The sequence below is a fragment of the Streptopelia decaocto genome, assembly GCF_964273445.1.
Source record: "Streptopelia decaocto genome assembly, chromosome: 5".
NCBI lineage: Eukaryota > Metazoa > Chordata > Aves > Columbiformes > Columbidae > Streptopelia > Streptopelia decaocto.
This window is the reverse complement of record NC_138659.1, coordinates 68067543-68086712: the sequence shown is the minus strand read 5'-3', so window position 1 is coordinate 68086712 and position 19170 is coordinate 68067543. Positions and strand designations below refer to the sequence as shown.

Genomic DNA, 19170 nt, shown 5'->3' with positions numbered 1-19170 from the left:
TCCTGTTGAAGATGTTTATTATTGCATCTATAAGAGGAAGGGTAGTGCTGGCACTGCCTAACTTAGGCTGTTTAAGCACTCAGGTTTAAGTTGAACCCCAGCCTGGGTTCTTTGAAACCTCGCTGGCTGCACAGCCACCTCAATTAGCAATCAAGGCTCCTTAAGTGACATCTAGACCAAGGTTGTCATTATTTTTTCCGTCCTAAATTAATTGAGTCGTGCAGGAACAACTGAAATGAATATGTACTTGGCAGACTTGTTAATTATCCATGCTTTGTTGTCCTAAGAAATGTAAATATTTAATTTCTGGTTGCTCTCAAGGGGACTTTGTTGCCAGATGGGATGTTCTGGGGTAGGATCTCCTGCATGTCACCAATCTGAGGCCGGAGAAGGAGCCTTATCACATCATTTCTACTTTGACCCGTTGGGATGAGTTATGCTGTGATTTGGGGAGGTAGAAATGTGACTCCAAGTCCCTCTTTTGTGGAAGGTCAAGCTTCATACATCACTCTGTTTATTACTCTTTGAAATGTGGGGTGCACCATTTAACTGGGGCTGTACAGGGACTTACTGGTCAACCCTGAAGTTGGGTGAACAGACGTTGGTTGGTTTTGGTGTCTAATGTGTTGGGTGAAACCTCTTGATGGGGAAGCAAGTGTTGACTGAACAAGCAGCACAGGCACGTACATTCAATATCTTTATCTTTTACCTACTATTTTATTCTTCTCCAGGAAAACCAGTGGCTTTTGAAGACTGTCGCATCTTGATGGTAGCAACTCAACAGGGGTAGATTTTGGAGAGACGATGATTTCCTTTGAACACACATTTCACAGTTGTCCCTCAGCTCTGTTCATGCCAAGTGCAGTTTCAAAGTGATTAGAGAACAAAGGGCCTAAATTATCTTGTACTTTACAGGTCGCTTTATATTTTTTTAGATGCTAAGAAACACCCTGAGGTAGACACATTCATTTTCAGCTCAGTGATTTAAGATACAATGCTGGGTTGAGAGGGTTTTTCTTTCTAATTACAAAAAAGTTGAAATATGTTTCCAAGCATTGTTGTATTCCAAGGCTGTTAGTTTATTGCTTTCTTTAGTTGTGATGTTGTTCTTTTTTCCCCCTCTCCCCTCTTTGGGTGACAAATCTGAATGGAAGTTGACACATTTGAAATATCCCAAAGTAGTTAATAGGAGCTCTGGAGCTTTTGGTAGCTGTATCCTCCTTGATGTTTGATGTGATATTTTAGTATCACAGCTACCACAATGATAATATTTGATATTAAAACCACAAATGAAAGAGTGTAGAAGCTGTGTTGTTGCAGGTTCGGGGTTTCTTCAGCATCTGGTTTAGTGAGGGATTCTGTGTAGAGAAAAAACAAAGTGCAGTGTTTAAAGTTTTGAGCACCATGTCATTTTGATTAAAATTAAATAAGTGTTCTTCTTCAGATGTTCTGGTTCTGAGGAGTTGGCCCACACCTATTGCAAATTCTGAGCCTGTACTACTGAAGAGCTGTAAAAATATGTAATAATTGTGCAAAAGAGCATCACAATGGTACCGAACTCCTTGTTATTGCTGCAGCCAAGTTTCTGCCAAGCGGAGCTGTCGTTACTTCAGAACCGGCTGGATGGAGACGCGTTGCTGCAGCAGAGCTGGGCAGAAAGAAACTCGTGGCTCTAACTCTGCACCTTCTAATGCTTTACCAGTTGGTCTTGAGTAAAACTCGGTATTTTTATGTAAATCGTGATACTATGAGAATTAATCTGTGCTTTGTAGTACTCTGAGTGCGGTCTATTTGCACTTGAATTCTTTTCACATGATATATGTGCTCAGTTTCTAGTGTGTGGATGCAGAATCTTTATGGAAATAAATGGGAGCATGATTAAAATGCAAGAGTTCAGAGAGGCTAATAATTATAAAAAAAAAAGGAAGAAAATATGCCTACTACTATTAAAAGCACAATTAATTCTGATTTTTTCCTAGATGTGGCCTTTGGAAGCATGCGGCACAATGTGCTTTTCTCAGATGAAACCTTGGGCTCAATAAAGGTTAGAACAATGAGCATAGCGCGAGTAACAATACAAGCTCTTTAAAATAGCTTTTCCATATCTTGTAGTCTATGTTAACTCTCAGTACTCACCCAGACCACTGCAGAACTGGCTGCTGGAGAGTTGGGGCACTAAAGCTTAATTGTCTTGTAAACAGCTTTGCGGTTCTAATTTAAAAGTGTGATGCTTTAGATTTCTGCTCCAGTGACTGTCCTGTTCCTATTTTTGTTCTAACAGGTAATATGTGCAGGGTGAGGATTTAACCCAGCATAGAATAATAATTAATCTATGCTTATCATCTGGCAAAGCTGCTCTGTAGTATCAGCAAATAAAACTGAGTGAGTTGAGTGGGCTGTTGTAAACACACGGGTTATAACAACGCTTGGCTATGATTTGCAACCTGCCTTTTATGTGGTCTGTGACTTGAGAAATGAGCCCTGCTTCCTATTTATGCTTCATCGAAAAATGGCACGCTTGAAAATCTGAAATCTCTTGCCATTTGTGACTCTTTCTGAATACACAGATCCTGCCTGCGCTACTTTCGTAACCAGGAGCGAGTGCTGCTTTGTCTCCTTAACCCGAAAGAACATCAATCTATCGATGAGTTCTGGAATCTCACAAAACACAAACTGCCTTGAACCTGTTGCTCTGATGCCACAAACTAGTGTGATTCACTTATTAGTGGAAGGAAGGTAATGGAGTTACACGAAGGAGGAGCTTAATCAGATTCTTAATTTATCCGTTGTTCTTACCTGAGGCACCAGCAGACCTGAGGTCTCTCTTCAGGCGGATGGGACCGACGACAGTGTTAGTTTTCCACACGTATGAAGGAATATCTCTTTTTTGCCTGGAGATGCAGCCTCTGGTACAGCGAGAGTTGGTGTCATTGCTGTCGCAAATTACAATATCACACTGGAGATAAACTGATGGGAAGTAGCGCAGGAACCTGAAGGCGTTAAATTGGAATCTTCCATAGTGTTCAAGTGGTGGGTAGGTCACCACAGTGTCATCTTTATTGCAGCTGCAACAGAATTGACAGATGTGTTAAAATAGCCCACATGTAATAATCATTCCTGCAAACTGTCAGCTGTAACTACAGCACTTAATTGCGGCATTGTTGTTACATGTGGGTGTACAATGACGTGCTTTTTTCCTCCCCCTAGTGCAATGTGGTGCTTGTTTTTCCCAGCTCTGTTTATGTAATGCCTTTAAATTTCTATGAAACTTAGCTTTCAACCATGTTCTGCTGAATAAGATAAGTAGGAGAGAGACAAAAATAAAGGAATGTCAGCTATGGTTGACATTTAGATGATATTGCCATCTCCAAATACGTGAGGAAATAAAGTAGAGTCTTACCCGCTTCTGATTAAGTCATACGTTGGTGATCCAAAATCGGATTTTGGCGATGCTATACAGGTATCGACAAACACCAAAAGATTTGGGTCAGTGGAATGAAGACTGACTTGAGTAAAAATAGTTTGGTTCAGGTCTATGTAATATGGGGACTCAAGTATAGGATTGGAGAATGACTCCGAATCGTAGAACGATATGCTAACGTTGTACTGTCCCACAGAGGTTATGTTTTGGATTATGTTATTTTTTGTTATGTACATGATTTCTACGGTTGAGTTGTTTTCCATTTTGCATTTTGCAATAATCTCTACGCTCTTTTGGCGGGTGATGACGTTCCCAGTTGGAGAGAGGAACACAATGTTGGTGTAAGTGATGCTCTGACCTTCGTCCTGCAAAAGGAATCGTACGGAGTGCTCAGTTGTGATTGTATGAGCAGCACACTTGAAAGCAATTGTGCTGAAGTTACAAATACGCCCAGCTTATTAGAGGCTCGAGGTACCCTTGAAATGTGAAAAAGGTTACAATTACAAAAACATCATTGACCATCCTATTGTTTTCAAAACACTGAACGTGCTCAAAAAGGTTAAGGAATGCTGCACAGTGTGGAAAATACCAGAGCTGTGCTTTTGGGAATGTTCATGTTTTAGGGTTTTTCCCCTTTTCTTGTGACTCTAGGATAAGTCCCAGCCATATCGCTGGCAGAGAATGTTAAATTGCATACCTAACGTGGTGCTACTTCTGATAACCTGGAGAGGGAACGAAACATTTGGGGTTAATCCATGTGGATTCTCCTGCCCTCCCTTTGAAAGGAAGAGGAAAAATGTTCTTTCTGCTTCAAAACTGGAAACATATAATTGGGTGAGCTAAGTAAATCTGCTGTTGCCTCATTCACATCCTGTTCATAAACTGCTTTTACAAGCTCCTGTCATTCACAAGCTATTGTTGGCTTCATGTGACATTTTTTTGCCTCTTTACCTGTTTAATTGTTCCACAGCTGCTTAACGGGAAGGAAAAGATGATGGAATCTGTTACAACTGGTCTGCAAGATGGATCGTTCAGATGCAGGTGGGTTTCGTCATAACCAAGGGAGGCCAGGTAAGACTTGCTGAGAACAATTGTCATGCTGTCTGAAGAGCAGGTAAGGGATGCTGCCGTTCAGAGAGAAATTTAAGAGGAAAAAACACAGGACAAAGCAGGTTACCACAAACTGTGCTGCGCTCGTTTCTCCTTTAGACTGGATCCTTGAACCTGTTGCATGGTTCTTGATTTGTCCAAGTCTGAAATGGCTCATCCCCATTTGAGCCCATGCAGAAGTCAGGACAAAATTTCATGCTCAGCATAAAAAATATTAGAGAAGCAAAACCGTGTAAAACTTGTGGCTGGAAGTTTAATTTTAAATCCAGTAACACAGAATAAATCACAGCCTTTTTAAAAGGGAAAAGGAATCAAAGTGCTATTGCGGAGTGGTGGGTGAGAAAATTGATTTATGACAAACACTGAAGCTTTAGAGGGTCCCTTTCCACCTCAGTTGATGAGAAGGAGGACATGCAAATGTATGGAACCAATAAGGAAAGTTATCCAGCTCTGGGGGAAAGGAATTACAAGACACCTGAACCCCATTTGACCAACTGGTGTTGGACCATATTCCTGAGTATCTTGGGGAGCAAAAAAACCCATTCAAACTAACCAGTCAAAAAAGTTTTATCTTTACATCTCAAGGATGCTAACAATGCCTCTTCTGTCCAAAAGAAGGGAAAACTCAGACTTTTAGTGGTGCTGGCCAGAAAAATGGACAAAAAAAGTGAAAGAACAGACTTTCTTTTGCAATGGGTCAGTTAATAACCCACACTCCACAGGTGAGACTAACGTGGGACTTCTGTATGTAAAGAGGGTTGATGGCTGCTGATGAAAAGGCTTAAAACCTCCCTATCAACCATCAATTCTTTTTGGTATTTATAAGGGGAGGGAAGAATTGTGTGTGAGAATAAGAAACAACACCCTCTGCTCGTATCGAGTGCACTCACCATCGGGCTGCACAGGAGCGGGCAGCGGAACGCTGGTGTATTGAGCCGAAAATCCTCTGTAGGAGTTGCTGTCGTCTGTGGACAACACGACTGTCATAGCGTTTGAGGAAGACTCAAATGAGGTCTGAGTACGGCCACAGACTTTTCCTATTAACCCGGTGTCAGTGGTGGGACCGTCATAGACCGCCGTGAAGTCAAACCGGCAGTTTCGGTCGAGTTCCAGGCTGTACACAGAAACAAATATAATTACAGGGAAATCTGAGTGAGGAGAACGTTGCTCATACTGGATGGAGGATCCAGTGCAGATGAAGTGTATGATGAATCTGGTTGACTGAAATAAGAACGGAGAATAAAATAACACATAAATAGACATTATTAAAATAAAATAAACTATGGAAAACCCTCTAAGGCAAGAAATGCTTAATAAGAGCAGGATTCTGCTCCCGTTGAAATAGCAAATACTTTGCTAAAGCTCTGAACAGAAGCTGGATCAGCTATGGTTTTAAATCTCTGATACTTTATATATTGATTGCTACTTATTTACTAAAAATAACCACCCCTTCAAATAGATATTTATATAATATAGCATATATAAATAATCCTTTATCTTAAAACAAAGAGGTTTTAAAGTGTAGGCTTGACTTATGCATCCTCTTGTGCATGTCGCCAGGAGAAGGCTTTTGCCCTTTTTACCATATCTTGGTGCTCGCTGCTCTCGGTGAAAAGCACCAGCTGAGCTGTGATGGGTGGACACCTGGACACCTCCAGAGCATCATCGCTGCTCCTGAATCAACAGATGGACCCTGGCCAGGACTGGTGAGAAGATGCACCGCACTGCACAGAGTTCATCATCTCAGAGGACAGTGGTCAAGGTAATGGTTTCCTATAGAATCCTATACGTTTCATACTGAATTCTTATACAGCATTCTGCAGGCTGAATATCTCAAGATATGTTCTTGAAGATCCTGCCCTTGGAATTCCCTTGGTCTTGAGAGTTTGGTCCCTGCACAGTATCAACTGATGCAGGGAAAGCCAAAAAAGGGCTCCCAGCCCACCACATACGGGAGACCAATCCTGATGAAGGTCAATATGGGCCAGTGAAGTCCGTGCCAGTGTGGTTCCTTTCACCAAGGCATCCATTAGCACCTTGGAGGTGTTTAAAAGATGTGTAGATGAGGTTCTTAGGGATGTGGTTTAGTGGTAAACTTGGCAGTGTGAGGTTACCAGTTGGACTCAATGATCTTAAAGGTCTTTTCCAACCTAAATGGTTCTGTGATTTATACTTGTAAGTGCTTAAGCCAGGGCTACACTATTTTTGTTGCTGAACAGCCAGCAATACTGAGGAAGGTGTGTTTGGGATGGTATTTGCTTTATTGTTTTGACCCTCAATTCTAAATTGCAATTACAATGCACAGGATGGTATTAAACATGTTCCTTATGTAGCAAAAGCGTTATTTATATTGATGGACTTAGTTAAGATCATTCAGGCTAGCTTAAAATGGAGCTGCACCTCGTGGCTGCTCACCTGACATGCTTTCCCTATTTCATTGATGGACACTGCAGTAGCTATAGAGTAACATATATAGTGATGTGGAACACCTTGCAATTACTTTATCGTAAGAGTCAGCAAAGCACATTTGTCTTAAGGGTATAGATGTTCTAAAAGTTTGAAAGCATTTTTGCTCCTGTATTTAAAAGTAATGCCTTTAAACAATGAAGGAAAAAAAAAAAAAAAAAGAGTAATCGAGCATTAGGGCATTTACTCACAAAAAATCCTGGAACTCTAAGTTTATCTTTGAGTTTTTTTCTGTTTGTATGTGCCAGACGCAGTATGTAAATTCAGGGTGAGCTGCTGGGTAGTTAGGGCTGGTAAATGTCCCATTGGGACCAGTTAATTCTCCTCCACAATTTACAGTGTCTGAAAAGAAGAGTAGATAATGGTATATTAATGAGCCATAAAAAATAAAGATCTAAAGTTATGTGACTAGCAGGATTGTTTCTTTAGAATTCCATTCCTCTGGAAATGATTAAAGGTGCTAAAGACAGAGCTTCTATAGAGAGTTTCAGGTCAGGTGGATGTGACAAAATGAGCCTGTTGTCACTATGGTATATCTGCCACATCCGAGATGGCTGTAGAGGAGCTGGCTTTGATTCTGTGAATAGTTAATTCACAGAATCACAGAATGTCAGGGGTTGAAGGGACCTGGAAAGCTCATCCAGTGCAATCCCCCCATGGAGCAGGAACACCCAGATGAGGTTACACAGGAAGGTGTCCAGGCGGGTTGGAATGTCTGCAGAGAAGGAGACTCCACAACCTCCCTGGGCAGCCTGGGCCAGGCTCTGCCACCCTCACCATGAAGAAGTTTCTTCTCAAATTTAAGTGGGACCTTTTGTATTCCAGTTTGTACCCATTGCCCCTTGTCCTATCATTGGTTGTCACCGAGAAGAGCCTGGCTCCATCCTCCTGACACTCCCCCTTTAGATATCTGTAAACATTAATGAGGTCACCCCTCAGTCTCCTCTTGTCCAGCTCCAGAGCCCCAGCTCCCTCAGCCTTTCCTCACACGGGAGATGCTCCACTCCCTTCAGCATCTTTGTTGCCCTGCGCTGGACTCTCTCCAGCAGTTCCCTGTCCTGCTGGAACTGAGGGGCCACAACTGGACACAATATTCCAGGTGTGGTCTCACCAGGGCAGAGTAGAGTGGAAAGAGAACCTAATTGTATCTACATTTTGAGTAAATCATGTGCCATCTTGAAAAACAGGTAATGAAGATGCTATATCAGCCAAAAGAGACTTTGTATTAAAGGAATCTATGAGGTCTTAGTCATTATCTATATGGAAGTAAAAAATATTCAAGTTTAAGTGGGATTTTACTTGATAAACAAAGGCAAAATAAGATCAAGTCAGTGGAAACCTCAGAAAGACAAACGTAGAGTAGAAATGGGACACAATTTTTCGTCAGCAAAGTTCAACACGGGAGCAGCATAAAGTGGGATGTGGTGACTACTCTGTAAAGTGAAGCTTATAGAAGTTTAATACCACGCCATTCAGATCAGCAGAATCCAAGGAACTGGTCACAAGCTAAGACTGGTTTTGTTCAAGTTATTCTTACCTTTTAAGATAAACAGTAAAGAGCCTGATGAATGTAGACCCTTACTGACTTCTGGGACCTGTACTTGGCAGTTCTGACTACATGGTCATATTTTCTTTCTGGGTAAACACTATAATATTTGCAAACTGAGTAAATTTAGTAGGAGCCTGTAAGTAAAAGTAGACTCCCATAATGCCTTCTTTGCAATCATTTTTCTGAGTAAAATTTAACTTCCTAGGTTCTCTGCAAGCCTTTTTGCTTTTTTGCTGCTCTTTTACTGATTATCTCCCCCATCATTCTCTTATGAACTGAAGGGGTGAGACTAATTAAAGATTCTTCTAATAGTCTCTAGTTGCTGTCCTAAACTTGCCCTTAATAGGAAGTTTTCTTTTAATGGTTCAGTTCAGCTGGTATTAATGACTGCATTAAGTTCCGACTTACCTGTTTCTGAAATGAAATAATAGAAGACAAAGAAGCTTCGTGTGAAAACCACAGAGTTTGTTGTTATGAGGAAAGTTAAACTGTCTGAAGATGACTGAAGTACTGGGACGGCATCAGTGTCATTACATATTTGTCCAAGAAGAGGCGAAGTAGTTGAGGGACCATCATATACTTTAATACTTTCTGTTTCGCAGCTCGAAGAAGGAGCAAATCTATTTTAAAAAAACCAAACAGACATAATAAGAACTATCTAAGCTCACTGATAAATATACAGGCTCTTTGGATTCCACAAAACAGATTCAATACTCATTTTACTAAAGTAAATACAGAGAAACATTTGGAGGCAATATTTTTCTGTGCTGTATTCTAATGGAATGAAACAATACAAAGGCATCTGGAGAAAACACTTACTGAAAATAGGAGAAAATGGCCCGAATAGATTGATTTGTATTCCTCTGAATTTGCCAGACGCAGTTTTCATTCGCATTTAGTTCAATGTTGAATGCTTTGCTGGGCTGATTAAATGAAGCACCACAGCGAGGTGTACCTGTTGAAAACGGCAACAAAAAACAGTTTGCAAGGATATCTCTCAGGTTTTCTCTTGCAATAATATTTCAATAGGACAAGGGGGCATGGGCTTCAACTCTGCCAGGGGAAATTTAGGCTGGATATTAGAAAGCAACTCTTTGCAGAGAGAGTGGTCAGGCATTGGAATGGCTGCCCAGGGAGGTGCTGGACTCACCGGCCCTGGAGGTTTTTAAACTGAGATTGGACATGGCACTTAGTGCCATGATCTAGTCAATGGACTGGACTTGGACCAAGGGTTGGACTTGATGATCTCTGAGGTCTTTTCCAACCCAGTCCATTCTGTGATTCACCCTCCACTGTGCAAAAACCCCAGGACAATCTGCTATGGAATAGACAAGCAAAATCTTGCACTATTTTTTTTTTCCCATTTATATTACTGCAGTTTATTAAAGAATCAAATAGTAGAAGAATATTAGAAAATACTTTTTATCCTCATTTTCCTGGTAGCCGAGGGCAACGCGTATCACAGATGAAACCAATGGCAAAAGTGGATAAGCCAAGTTCCTAAAGATCATTGAATCCAGTTCTGAGGCTCAGCCCTAGGCTTGAAACATTTGGGGACCCACGCTCAGGGAATGAAAAAGGCTTTTCAGATTTGAACTTCTAAAGGACTATGTGTGGGATTACTGCATATTTACTGCTGCACACAATTCTGATCCTCTGTCTCTATAAGGTGATGCTAAATGGGAAGATCTTCAGCAGATGGCAGTGGAGATGATAAAAATATAAGGAATAGCTTCCAGACAAGGAATAAGTAAAAGGACTGAAGTATTTTAGGGAAAAAAAAGAGGTGCTAGAGGTTTGTAAATTTATAAAGAGGGTTAATACGAGTTATTCTCTTCCAACACATCAAGTCTGTGGCCTGGGAGGAAACCAGTAAATTGTGGTTTTGAAACAAAGAAAAGGAACTGGCTCTTTGCGTGTGGGTCTTTGCTGCAGGGTGATGCAGATGGTAAATTAAAACAGGCCAAATTCATGAAAGAAAAAGCCTTTGGTAACTATTTAACACAAAGGTAACATTTCTCTGTTTCAAAAGTGTGTTTGTTGGTGACTGGGAGAGGATTCTGGGGAAGTATTATGCAGACTTGTATTTGCATTCTTGTCTGAGCATCCTCTCTTGGCTGTTACTGGGTTCGGGATGTGGGGCTTGCTGGGTTTAGACCCAGTTCTTTTATGAAAAAAAAAATGATCCAACCATGGTTCACATCACTAATATCACTTAATGAATGTTAATAAATTATGAAGTAGTAGCGGATATGGCCAGTGTATAGGAAACTTTAGAAAAAAGTTTATAATCCAGTTTAAGCATAAGATCTTTCTAATTCAATGTTAATCTAAAATGCATGGTCTAAAACAGCAGGAAGAATTCCCTATACCGTGTGTGCAGTCCCAGGTAAAAAGATGAGGCTTGCTCATGAGCTCCAGAGGGAAAAACAAGGTTTAGGAGAGACCTTTCTTGTTGCGTATGAAACCTCCCGGTTATAAGAGCATTACAAAAGCAGCTCTTCTGCAGCCCTGCAGCAAAACTTCATTATCCTACAGTAGCCACCCAGCATTAATCAGGTAAATTGCTGATTCGAGCACAGAATGGTGATCCCAAATCAAGCAATAAATGACTACCTATTGCTTCTGATTGAGGAAAGGAAAGATGAGCAAATAAAAGCAACTGTTGCCCAACTGAATAACTTTATTCCTGTTACTCCAATATGGTATTAATTTATAAATGCAAATTTCAATTCCAGAGTAAAATCTCTTCAAAATCAAGTTCTTAAGTTACAAATTTGTCATAGGGAGTCATATTGGAAATATACTTTTTGTTGTTATTTAACATTTTTTAACATACTTGCTGGCACATTCTGGTGCTACTATGGTGCAGCAGTCCATTAAAATAAGATACACTTTTAGAGATATGTTTAACATTTTCCCCTTTAGTTACCTAAAATACTTATTGTGCAAAAACTAACTCGATTTCACAGGTGAAAAGAAGACTAGATTTCCATACCGTTGAGTTCTATCGAGTTGTCTTCAGCGAGGACTAAAGCGGCGATGAGAGGCAGGAGGACGAGCCGTCCGAGCACCCACATTTTGGTGGCAGCTGGGGAGGTGAGGCTGTTCTGACTTTTATACCCTCTGCTATTTCATAATCATCTTTTCTTACGTAGTATTGCGGAGGGGAGGTTTAATCAGTCACTGTTCCTTTTTAGCAGATATAAATGAGAAAGTAACAGGTGTGCCCATTTTTTTTTTTTTTAATATGTACCGCGTGGAGTAAGTTTAACTGTGCTTTCGTCAGCTCTTGTGGGTTCAAAGCATGTTTTTCAGATGATTTTATTGAGCATCTGTTTGGGTGTGTTGATGTGAGTGGGAATGTTCTGGAAGGGACTGACAGATTCCCTTGGGAGCAGTTTGCTCTTTGTACTAGTTGGCAGGAACGTGGCTTGTCCCACCTTCATTTTGACACCTTTCCCTTTAGGTTACGCTGGACAAATCGTTCCCTGCCCTTGCTGAATTTCCTCAGGTTGTGAAGTGCCACTATCATAGTAGAGTTGTTGTGAGTAATAATTTCCTTTTGCTGAAACAGTCATGGATGAACAAGGCCAGACCCATGTTAGTCACTTACTTAGAAGGAGGAGATTGCAGTGCAGCCACTTTGCAATAGAACTTTATTAGTCCTGTAATAATAACATAAAAAATAATTGAAGAATCAGCCTTTTTTTTTTTCCTCAAGGTAAGGAAACACAGTCCTGAGAGCCTCAATTCCGTGTGTCACAGAATCCCAGAATGTCAGGGATTGGAAGGGACCTGGAAAGCTCATCCAGTGCAATCCCCCCATGGAGCAGGAACACCCAGATGAGGTTACACAGGAAGGTGTCCAGGCGGGTTGGAATGTCTGCAGAGAAGGAGACTCCACAACCTCCCTGGGCAGCCTGGGCCAGGCTCTGCCACCCTCACTGAGAAGAAGTTTCTTCTCAAATTTAAGTGAGACCTTTTGTATTCCAGTTTGTACCCATTGCCCCTTGTCTTACCATTGGTTGTCACTGAGAAGAGCCTGGCTCCATCCTCCTGACACTCACCCTTTCCATATTGATCCCCATGAATGAGATCACCCCTCAGTCTCCTCTTCTCCAAACTAAAAAGCCTGAGCTCCCTCAGCCTTTCCTCACACGGGAGATGCTCCACTCCCTTCAGCATCTTTGTTGCCCTGCGCTGGACTCTCTCCAGCAGTTCCCTGTCCTGCTGGAACTGTAGCATGAGTGCGATGAGTTTTTCTTGCAATATATTTATGCTGCTTTCTCTGTCTTTCCAAAAGGACCCAAGCTCTCGAATACCAGAGCATTTCCCCCTGCAGCGGCGGGTGCCCAATCTTTAAAGCTTCTGGAGGCCGTGGTGGTGCCAGGGCCGCAGATGTGCGGGTACCTGACCTTGGCTCAGTACCCACTCAATGTGGAACAGCCAGGAACCCAGCTCTGTGATTATTCCCAATGTGGGGAGCGGGTATCCCACAGCTGTGCAAACAGCTCAGCTTTGAAGTTTACTAGAAAAGTCAAATTGTGCCGCAGACCTCCGGGAAACACATCCAGGTACTTTCATAAAAACAAAATATTGTGCAAAACCTTTTTTTTTTTTTCCTTCCCTTTTATTAACAAACTTGAAATATGATACATCTGTAATGATCCTGTATTTCTAATCTCAGACCTATGACACCTTTAAAGCAACTAACCTTGATTTTTAGCTCACTTTAAGGATTTTGAATGCAACTCTCTCTATCATGACAATGTACTTATACTGCCTTCAAACACGGAGGCATTAAATACATGTATAAAGATGTTGCATAGCATTTGAATTCCCTTTAGCTTCTGGAAATGCTAAATTTGCATTTCTTCTGTGTAGCCTTTCATTTCTAAAACCCACACATATACTTACTTGTCAGGAATTTTTAAATGCTAAAACACCCATTTTTGTACACATTTAATGTGAGAACTGGTGTGTGGAGCCCTGTCAATCCATGCTGTGTCCATCAGAACTAAATAAAAAATGCCAATGGCTATGATGCCCTGGTAATTTACTCTGGTAGTTATAGGTTGGTAGCCAAACTTTTTGGAATTACTTGTATATAAGTGATTAGGGAATTTTCTTGCCTTGGAGTTGATACTAAGGGGATGGACCCATAAGCAGTGTCCCTGTGCTTGTGCTGCAAAGCTGAGCATCCAAACCGTTTTCAAATCTTGTACGCCAAGCCCATGATCAGGTGGTGAGATGTGTTCAGATTTCAGGTGATGCTGAAATATTAATGGCCTGCTTTGAGTTTCCTACCTCAAAAGAAAGTGGTCCACAAGTCTTCATGAAAGCAAGTAAGTCCTTTAAGATGAGAATGATTGTATGGGAGGTGTTTTAGAATTGCAGCTCCTCAGAAAAAAACTAGCACACATTTGAGTACAAATGAGCAAGAATTCAGCTGTTGTGACACTTATTTACAGGCGTTTTCTCTCACTGCCTGCAGCTGGGAGCACAACAGCAGGGAAAATGTGATTTCAAGTACTTTAAATCATCAGCCAAGGCTGAACCACCAGGTAAGAGATTAGATCTGGAACGTTCATGGCAGATCTGCCTGATTTTTGGCATTTGAGAGCTAAGTTATTAATGGAGAAGCTGAGTTTCAGAATGACTGGCCCCTTTTTTTGAAGAGATGAGGCATAAAAGGAAAAATAGCTGAGAAAAGTGGGTTTTCTTTGTTTTGTGTGGTACAGCCTTTAGCTGCGAGGCATCCTTATTCACTACAAGGCATCTCATGAGTTTGACTAATCTATAAATATTTGCCATATAGAAACTGGGTATTGGTCTTAAAGATGCAGGCCAAGTTCAGCAGATTATCAAAATTTAATTCATCATCTCTTTCCCCGACTGGACTGCTGTACTCCCGTACAGTTCTGCAGTCAAGAAGGTACTTTTCTCTACTATGAACTGAAAAATACTTATTTCCGTTGTTTTTTTCACTAAGTCATTCCAAGTAGGACAATTTAACATTAAAACACAGAAACACTTTCTAAGCTCAAAGTGATACCATTTGAACAGATATTGAAAGAAAAAGGAAGAAGGAAATGCTTATAATGAAGTAAATTTAGATGTAAATTCTTTTATAGTTCTAACCTCCAGTAAGGAAAATTGACATATGGGAAGATTATAATAGTTTACAGGTATTTCAGAGATTGTATCTCAATACACGTACAATTTTTTTTCCAAATTTTTTTGAGTTCCTATTTGAGGTAATTGCTCAGACATTTTTGGTTACAAGGGATAATTATGCTTTTATTTATGTCTCTATGAGCTCAGAAAGCAGCACAGTCATGTTTATGTCTGTAAGACAGGTTAATCTTCCTTAAATGCTCGGTATTTGAGCTCATTGGTACAATGCGGAGAAGTGGAAGAACTGTGAGAGGGGGGAAAAGGTCTTGATGAGAAAAATCAGCCACCCAGTCCAGTTACTTTTTGGTCACTGAGAGTATTTACTGAAGTTTAGGGTTTTACAAATCTGGAACATAGATCCAAAGGATCTGAAATTAAGGAACACAAGTACAGTTAAGATTAAAATACCTTTAGATTTACACCCCCTAGTAAAACGTATTTTTAGAAATTAGTAGCAAATGTGCAACACACTGGTCATGTAAATGAATGATTGACAAGTCATGGTTAGACAAACCATTGTTGGGGCTGTTGCTATTGGGAGATTATAATAATGACGGGGTCACTTGTGCTTCTTTTGCCTCTTGTCTTGTAGACCCAGTAGGGTTGGAAAGGATGATTGTATCTGTTGCACCCTAATACTCTGCACCGCAGACAAGCTCTTGAGTAAATGGGACCTCCGAATTTGAACTGGAGAATCCTCTGGCCTGGTAAATAGTAGTTCCCACAGGTTGGGTCCCTTACACACCTGACGAAAAAGAAAAGGAAAAAAACCTTCATCATACAAAAATTGTGATATGGTCACCCATTCCATTTGTTTCATTGGTTACAAGAAGCTTTCCTTCGTAAATTTCTAACTCTGATGATAATCACAATTCACAGCATGGAATGCCTGAACATAGATGCAACTATATGGAATTTAAATATGTGTGTTGGTATAACAGAACATATATAAATATCACCTATGTAAATGTATAAGTGTAAAGTGCCTGATGGAATTTTAAATATGTGCGAAAGAGTTACTGTTTAGGCCTCCTGTCCTTCAGAAATGATTATTTCAACCTTAGAATTTCTGAAGAGCTATGGAGAAACAATTCCATATCCCAAATCAAACAAAACCCCTTTAAATCAGATGTTTCATCCTTCTCTGAATTTCATGTGGTGTCACAGGTACCTCCACCACGACTGACTCCAGGAATGTCTGGATCAATAGAAAGACAAGCAGCAAGAACACTGCAGAAATAGAGTTGTTTTCATAAAGTTTTACTACAATTAGTTACCAGTAGCACAGGTGTGAGTGATGAGTCAAATTGTGTTGTGCCTGAACTTCTGAATAGTGTAAGGACCCAGTTTAAAACTGTGTTTGGGGGTCCCTCGTGCATTTAAATAAATATTTACCCTTGTAATTTTATACTTGGCATTCCCGGCCTCCTCAGTCCACACTGGCCAATTAAGTATCTTAGTAGCATCAACCTCCCATATTTAGGCAGGTAGGCAAGGTTCACTGGAAAATAAGAAACTTAATGTTAATAAACTATATGTAAGCATAGAGTAAAATGCAGCATGTCTGCTTTGCGAAAGCAAATGTGGGCTATGGGTGGACCTTTTAAATGTGTTTTTTTCTGTAAATGGTGCAGACAGAGGCCAACTCAGCGCCTTGGCACTTACCACCGAGGATGGTTGGGCAGCCAGCTCCTGTATCAATGATGTGTGGTCCCTGGCAAGCCCTGAGCTCCCTACCTGCTTCCCCCCTTTCTTCTGCACTCACATCACCTCTGCCATAAACCTGCCAAGTTTTCCAGTCACATCTCTCACCCAGGATACACTGCACTTGGGAAAAGAAACCATTAAAATGAACAAAGAATGAGACTGTCGTACCTGGGTTTATAGGTTCTTGGGCTGGTTTTTGATAGGCTTTTAACATTGGAAAAAAAAAAAAAAAGAAAAAAAATTAGATTGAATGAGGAAAATTTGTGCTTTTATATAATCATTTAATATACACTGTAATCAGCTGTACACATTAAGACTGTTAGCAGCAACAGTTCTGAAGAAAAGAGTTGTTATAGACAAAGGGCTCATGTCATGAAAAGTGTATGGGACTGAACACTAATGATGATATAGTACTAGCATTAATGGGAACAAGATTTAATTCTGTTTATTCCTTGGTGTAGGTAGGTAGTCCCATGCTCAAATGCTGCTCTGCAGCTGAACTTCAGTTTCCTCTACATTGTCAACACAAGTAGGTGTGTTTTATTGCTGCAGCCGAGTGCCCTTCACCTATGTATGGCTGATAGGGCCAGACTTTAACAGAAAACCTTATCTGTTATCTAAATATCTGAGGCAGAATATTTTCAATTAATGAGCAGAACTTGCAACTCAAATTTTTCAAAAGATAAATCCCACCGTAGAAAACATTCTATAAGGTTCTGTAAGAGCAGAGACTGGGAACTCTGCCAACATAAAATCAGCTTATGACTTTGATAGGTAACTAAGGATGTAAACCAGAGTAATGCTGTGTTACTTACGCATGGTAGTGTCTGCTGCTTTGGGAGCTGGAGACACTGACGGAGTGGATGAGTTTGTTACTATGAGAAGGGGAAAATATAAAATTAAACATCGTTCACACTCTAAACAGATTGATGACTTGCATGTAAAATAGTAAACTGTTCAGCACGTTTCAAAAAATGACCAGAAATAAATACCTGGTGTTTCAGCTGTCGTGGACTCAGTCGGGGCTGTCAAAGGGAAAGTAAAAGCCACGTTTCAGTGACTGTTCCATTACCATGTGAGCAAAGCAAGGACTGTTAATGGGGAGGGAATAAATTTATTCCCAGGATCAAGGATTAGACCAGTTCTACTAAAGCTAAAGCCACACATACCTGTTGTTTCTGATGTTGTGTCTTCTGCAGGGGCTGATGCGAGACAGGAGAGAAAACAAACCCACAGTTAGCTGTTGTCCCAGCACTGGGCAGGCGTGAGGTACCCGAACCCCAGGAGACCTGCAGGTCTCATTCTACAGCTCCTGGAAGATGCTGCTCTGCCCAGGGTGGGCATCAGCAAAGTCCAGCTGGGGTGTGAGCATCTCAGTGGGGAGAATATGCATCCCCAGGCAGGCTGCTTCTGCCCTGCCCTGTGGAAGGCCTTGGAAACCTGTGGGATATTTGCTAAACAATGGTTGGGATGCTGGGGGTTAATGAGATCAGGCTATGGTTTATAATGTATAGTGCCCATAGCAGTGCTGTGTACTGCACTGGCCGCAGTGAGGTCCATGCTGCTGCCTTGGCCCTTCCTGCGGGAAGCACAGGCTGGTCTGTGGGGATGCTGGTGGGGATGCAGCTTTGGGAAGTGCAGGAAGGCTGGTTTTCTCAGGGTAGGATGATTGAGTGCAAATTTGAATTCATATTGGTGTAGTGTGTCTGCCCCTGTGGTTTCCCCTTCACTAGTACTTTCATCAGTGCTGGTATTTTTACTGTACCACTACACAAGCATTTTCCATCCCTTAATTTGTATGGCAGCCAAATGAATTATCCCCTAAATTAAACTTTAGATCTACGAAGATTGTGCACAGAGTGGAGACAGGGAGCCGTGCCAACACCAAATCAGATCATGATTTTTATAGGTAACAAATGATGTAAACCAAAGTAATGCTGTGTTACTTACAAGGGGTAGCGTCTGCTATATCAGGAGTTGTAGAGACTGATGGAGTGGATGAGTTTGTTACTGTGAGATGGGAAAACATGAAATCAAACATTGACCATGCATTAAATATATTGACGGTTTAAGGGTCTTTTGCAGACCTATTGATTCTATGATTCTAGGATTCACATGAAAAATGCTAAACTAGTAAACTGCTCACCATGGTTCAAGAAATGACCAGAAATATATACCTGGTGTTTCAGGTGTTGTGGGCTCAGTCGGGGCTGTCAAAGAGAAAGTAAAAGCCACGTTTCAGTGACTGTTCCATTACCGTGTGAGCAAAGCAAGGACTGTTAATGGGGAGGGAATAAATTTATTCCCAGGATCAAGGATTAGACCAGTTCTACTAAAGCTAAAGCCACACATACCTGTTGTTTCTGATGTTGTGTCTTCTGCAGGGGCTGATGCGAGACAGGAGAGAAAACAAACCCACAGTTAGCTGTTGTCCCAGCACTGGGCAGGCGTGAGGTACCCGAACCCCAGGAGACCTGCAGGTCTCATTCTACAGCTCCTGGAAGATGCTGCTCTGCCCAGGGCGGGCATCAGCAAAGTCCACCCAGGGTGTGAGCATCTCAGTAGGGAGAAGACACATCCCCAGGCAGGCTGCTTCTGCCCTGCCCTGTGGAAGGCCTTGGAAACCTGTGGGATATTTGCTAAACAATGGTTGGGATGCTGGGGGTTAATGAGATCAGGCTATGGTTTATAATGTATAGTGCCCATAGCAGTGCTGTGTACTGCACTGGCCACAGTG

At 41.3% G+C, this 19170-nt stretch overlaps 2 protein-coding genes across 2 annotated transcripts in view; both read right to left on the bottom strand.

The window, feature by feature from the left end:
* Positions 1 to 1075: 1075 nt before the first annotated feature.
* Positions 1076 to 11626, bottom strand: CUZD1 (CUB and zona pellucida like domains 1; the record flags this gene model as incomplete). Its single annotated transcript, XM_082054208.1, has 9 exons — positions 1076 to 1358; positions 2797 to 3065; positions 3401 to 3786; positions 4373 to 4545; positions 5422 to 5645; positions 7189 to 7339; positions 8955 to 9166; positions 9366 to 9501; positions 11545 to 11626. 9 exons carry the CDS (start codon positions 11624 to 11626, stop codon positions 1183 to 1185), a joined length of 1809 nt encoding a protein of 602 aa, XP_081910334.1. The 3' UTR covers positions 1076 to 1182.
* Positions 11627 to 15463: 3837 nt separating this feature from the next.
* Positions 15464 to 19170, bottom strand: part of DMBT1 (deleted in malignant brain tumors 1) — a gene marked incomplete at both ends in the record, with an annotated part of 49455 nt that continues 45748 nt past the window's right edge. Inside the window, one exon of the mRNA XM_082054207.1 lies at positions 15464 to 15471. Coding sequence (XP_081910333.1) covers positions 15464 to 15471 — 8 coding nt within the window. The remainder of the gene's footprint in view (positions 15472 to 19170) is intronic.